Source organism: Lygodium microphyllum, chromosome 4 (assembly GCF_053477565.2).
Source record: "Lygodium microphyllum isolate KBCC chromosome 4, Lygodium_microphyllum_v1.1.10, whole genome shotgun sequence".
Lineage (NCBI taxonomy): Eukaryota > Viridiplantae > Streptophyta > Polypodiopsida > Schizaeales > Lygodiaceae > Lygodium > Lygodium microphyllum.
The window spans coordinates 77204013-77209646 of record NC_141138.1 but is presented as its reverse complement, the minus strand read 5'-3'; the positions used below and the strand labels follow the sequence as shown (position 1 = coordinate 77209646).

Below are 5634 nucleotides of genomic sequence, written 5' to 3'. Positions count from 1 at the left end.
GATGCATGCACTTGTGAAGAAACAAGAGAAGGACATTGTCTTATGCATCTACCTCTTGAAGTAAATTCTCTTCTCTATCAAGAGGAGTTCTTGGAAAACATAAAGCTTTGATTTGGACTATTATATGCAGCCCATTACTTTCTTTGTGGGTTGAATCTCCATTTTGCAAAGCACCCCTTGTATGGTTCATGAGATACATGTATTTGTGTAGATGGAAAGAAGGACAATTCCTTATGTACCTACTGCTTGATGTAGACTCTCTTATCTACCAAGAAGATATCTTTGGGAGACATTAAACTTTGATTTTGGATTGTCATATTCAGCCCATCACATTCTTTGGGCTGATTCTTGTTGATGTTCCATTTTCTACTCTTATGGTTTATAAAGAGAACATGCTCTACTTTCACTTGAAATTGCTATATCTAAACACTCTTGCCTTGAAAGGGCATTGAAAACACTCTTCGATAGATTATTTGTGTCATCTTGGATTATTCTTGGCTGCCCAAAATAGGGAATTAATGGGCTGTATTTGTGATCCACTTCCTTAATCTTGGTAGAACATGGACTGCTCTTGGTTCATATGAGTGACTATGAGCTTTACTCTTTGTGAGTAGATTTCAAGGACATCTTTTGACACTCATAAGTGATACTTTTGGACTCTTCTTCTCGGCATATAACAAGGTATTCATGGGCTGAAATCTGTAAACACAGATTCTACTTCATCTCCAAACATTGCAACTACAAAACTAGACATGCAATTCTCTCTTCATAGTATCTTGCTTCCTCTTCATTCAAGGGAGGGTTTACAGAAGTCTTTCAATGATTTCTTGCCATACTTTGGAATTAAACTTGGCTGTCCATAATAGTCAATCCATAAGCTGAATCTTTTATGCAACTACTTAATTCAAGTTACATTGATTCAAGTCATGAAACTCATGATCTTTTCATGAAAACCCAACAACAGTGTTGCTAGTCCTATAACCTTGAATCATTCAAAGGCTGATATAGGGAGCCTTCTTCTTGATGTTCTATCTTCATTGTACTAAACAATTGAAAAGAGAATGTATCCTATAGTTCTTCTTCATGCCTAGGCTGAAATAGGCAGTTATATTCATAGGCAAGGAAGGGCAAGACTCATCTTGTATAATTGAAGTTTAGCTCCTATTTGCAATTCATCCATCTTTGTGAGCATAAGTTTCAAGCTCTTAACCCATTTACTCAACCGTCTTAATGTATAAATCTGTCTTTCCAAGATAAGCATAGTCTTGGATCATGGAACACTCCAGCCTTGGATCATGTATAATTTTTTCGACAAAGATCCAGTCTTGGATCATGTATAAATCCGTCTTTCCAATAGTCCTTTCCAAGATGTTCTTCCAGTGATCCAAGATCATCTCAAGGAGACCTCACTTCGACAAGAGGCTATAGAGAATAGGTGCCTAGATATCCTTGCACAATTTCAAGCTACCATGGCTGGATTTCTTGATCAAGCTAATAAATAAGTCAAAATAACTTGTAATGATTGAATCTTTATTAACATATTAACTTGTCAATAGTTAGCTTGTGCTATCAATGCCTGCTATAAAAAATACCATAAGGGAATATTTAATCTCACTAATATATATGTGTGTATTGAAGGCCTTACTACAAGGGAATAATTCTTCTCACTAACATAGATGTGTGCATGCAGGTTAAAATGGTAATCTCCAAAAAGATGGCCTTATTTTGTGCATGGTTATGCTCCTTGGCAATCACAGAACTTCTTGTACCTAGCCATATGCACATTGATGAGGCCGCGCTACAAATGTGGTTGCATCTAATTCAATGTATGGGCCGTTCAAGAAATGTTGCAAAGACAATTAATCGTTTGAAGGGGCATGAGCATAGAAAGGCTTGGGCTTATGCACATCCACAACATTTTCTTGAATATACTTGCTAGGTTCTTACTCGGCAAGTATGTTTAAGCAACGACTTCACATAAGCAGAGAGACTTTTCATTACTTATGTGGTAAGCTTGCTCCACAAATGGAAAAGAAAACTACTAATATAAGAGCCACTTTAAGTATTAGTACACGTGTTTGTCTTGCTCTTCATAGATTGGCCTTAGGCACATCATTAGAGGTCTTAGCAGATTTGCATGGGTGTGCAAAGAGCACTACTCGTGGCATAGTCATAGACTTTTGTAAGGCTAACCTCAAGTCGGGCTTAAGGGATGCATATATCAAGTGACCATCTCAAGCTCGATTTGAGAAGTTAGCCAGGGAATTTGAGGCCTTGAGAGGTATCCCCTATGTCGTTGGAGCAATTGATGGCTCACATATTCCTATCATTGCTCCAAAGAAGAACCACGAGGATTACTTTAACGGTAAAGGATTCCATTCTATTCTCTTGCAATTAACAGCTGCAGCAAACTGTTCTATATGGAACTATGATGTGGGGTGGGCTGGGTTGTCAAAGATGCACTACGGGTGAGTTGGGTAACTATTGTTTGGTAGGAGATTGTGCTTACCTAGCCCGATCATACATGTTAGTGACCTTCAAAGGATGCAAACAAGGCTTATCACACATGAAGTATCATTGGAATTTCATTCAATCTAGCACTAGAATGCCAGTGGAGCGGGCTTTTGGTATGTTAAAGGCAAGGTTTCACATATTATTGAAGCAATGTGACATGGATCAAAGCTCGTAGCCGCTTGTCTTGTGTTACATAATATTTGCATATGCCATGGTGACTCTTTTGACATGGAGTGGGTACGCGAGGCTGAGGCAAGCTTACAACTTGGTAGCTCAATGGTTGAGATACAAGCAATTCATCCTGCCCAAGTAGGAAGATGCAATGGAGTGAGCACAAAGAGACGACGAAGTGGTGGTGGAGCTATACCAAATGACTTTGGTTCTGGGGTTGATCAGCACAACAACATTGCAAGATCAATGTATAGAGAATATGCAAGGAAAAAAGTGCATCAAGCGTTTGGTGACAACATTTCGGAAAGCCAGACATCATCATCTTCCACCTAAAAAAAAAAGTGTTGCTTCATGTATTTTTCACTATGTTCTTTGGCAGTAGTTGATGTACCCTCTCTTTCTAGATCAATGTCATGATTAATCTTGCTTTTCAAACATGTATGTAATTTGAAATCTATAACGTGAGATAATATTAACTTTTCAATTATTCACACATTGCACACTTCTGTCAAGTGAAAAAATCTTGAATCTTTTGCCGCCGTCATGTGAACACAAGGGCGGTGGAACATTAAAAAAAAGCTCTTCCGCCTATGCCGTGTGAACTTAAGACCAGCGGTAAGGATACTTTTGGATCTTTTCCACTTGGAAATGCATACCGCAACCATGAACTTCCACCGCCCCCGTCTGAACCCACCCTTAGAGAAGCTAAGTCTTTCTCGGCAAATCTCTCCTTCAACGGCAAGTCACAAGACGACAAAAAATGTGATTGGGGGCAGTTACGAGAGACAGATGTCACTCTATGAAAGGCAAGCTTGAGCAGACAAAAAGAACTCTAGTTCGTCGAACGTGAGCAACTGGCTGCCTCGGGCTGGTCGAAGTTCGTCGAACGTGAGCAACCGGCTGCCTCGGGCTGGCACATACGTATTATATTAACTTCTCGTTGGGAAGCAATTTATAATTGTCAGGAGGTACACGCGTGATGCAAAGCGCCTGATACGCTCACTATGAAAAACATAGGTAGACCCCAGACGTGCGTATTAGGGCAAGGTTTTTCCTCTTTCTCTCTCTCTCTCTCTCTCCGTGTCTGTCTGTCTGTCTCCCTCACGGGTGTACCATTATTGTACAGGATTTTGCATCCATTCTCAGGCATCATCATCCACCGCAGACCCTCCCTCCCTCCCTCTCCTTCCCCAAACACAGACACATCAATTCCTCCCATGGATCATCCTCGACCCCTTAAACAGGCCTACATCGACCTCACCATCCTGTCTGCAGCAGACATCAAGCGTCCATGGCTCCTCCTTCCCCGCGACGAGCAGATTGCCGTCGCATGGGTCCACCCTTCCTCCAAGCAGGTCACAGAGCCCGCTGTCGGGGGCGGCTCCGCCCCCAAATGGGATGCTACATTGAAGGTCCCCCTGGATCTGCCGTACGACCACCATCAGGGCAAACCCCTGCCTTCCGACCTGCGGCTCACCATTGAAATCCGTGCGAAGTCTCTGCTCGGAGATGTCCTCCTCGGCTCCGTCTACATACCGGTCGATCAGATCGCCAAGGATACACACAAGGTCGGCCGCGTGACATATCAGGTGATTCAACCCTCAGGTAGGAGGCATGGGAGCTTGAGTTTGATTGCCAAGATTGTAAATTCTCAGAAAACAGAGGTTGCAGAAGCAGGGAAGAAACCTTCTTCTGATAGCAATGGAGTCTTTGGAGCACAGTTTATGCCAGAGGGTATTAAACCGAATAGTATTGCATCTGAGCTGTCGGTCCTTCCATTTGATTTCAACCAGAGTACTGTTCCTGCGAGTCGCTATGGAGTTCCTTGTGCACAGTATGGGCCATGTCAGTCAGAGTGCATCCCATCATCTGGCATCCCCTTTCAACCATCTGGTAAACCATGGACAAACTACTCTGAATATTGGCAGCCTCCACATGGATACCCCGATCCCCCGCCTCTGTCGATGCCCCATGCATATCAAACTCCACAAGAGTATGGAGAAAACAACCTTCCTAGGCCATATCCTTCGTACCCTCCAGTCCCATACCCGCCAACCCAGTACCCCTATCCTGCATATGACTATGTACCTCCCTCTCATCCTCCTCCACCTCCACCTCCTTATTATCCTCCATATTATGCGGTGGGTTATCCTTCTGTTCCTACATACCCTCCATATTATCCTTAATGCGCTGATAATCCACACTACACAGGGTACTATCCAAGTTTGGGGAGCCTATTCAAGTTATGTGTTGAGTATGGAGTCTGAGAGGCTTTAAAGAAAAGGGTGCAGAGTGTTTGGGTCTCAGCAAAATCCCATGTATCGGTTGTCTACCTGACTGCAAGGACATCATTGGAAACAATCCGAGGGTAACAGAATTGATCTTCAAAAGATGCAATGGTTTATGTACATTGCCACCCAGTGGGAAGTGCCGGGGACAATTAAGCTTGGTCTTTCTGCAATATAAATTGCTGTATGTATGTACATATGTGTGAGTATTACCGGTATCAAGCTTGATTGTGGAGGGAGGTTGGTTTGGATGATAAGTTCTCAGAGGATGGAACAGCTAACCATTTTTGTTTGTATCTTCACTTGACTATTTACAATGTCCTCATACAAACTATGGACACTTAACTTTGCCAAGAGGATGGTTTATCGGATATATATGTCTTATTTGTTGTTGTTGTAGCTTTAAAAGCGTAAGTCACGGACCTTGAATGTAGCGACGCACCCTCATGATGTCGCAAGAGATTTTTGGATCTTAAGATGGGTTACCAGGTTCACGTACCAAACGGATGTGTGTTATTATCAATTGGACTGTGGGGTGGAAAGCAAAGAATCCACTCATTTGGGTAAAATTTTCTTGAAGCAAGGTTTTTGAAATGGGAGAAGTGTTTGTTTTCTACGTAGCATTGAAGGGGCCTACGACAATCATCGTATGTAATTAGTA

At 42.3% G+C, this 5634-nt stretch overlaps 1 protein-coding gene across 1 annotated transcript; it reads left to right on the top strand.

Annotated features, from left to right (window-relative positions):
• Window positions 1-3744: 3744 nt before the first annotated feature.
• LOC148037201 (uncharacterized) lies at window positions 3745-5420 on the top strand. Its single transcript, XM_087676127.1, has one exon. It carries the CDS (start codon window positions 3903-3905, stop codon window positions 4869-4871), a length of 969 nt encoding a protein of 322 aa, XP_087532253.1. The 5' UTR covers window positions 3745-3902; the 3' UTR covers window positions 4872-5420.
• The last annotated feature ends 214 nt before the right edge of the window (window positions 5421-5634 follow it).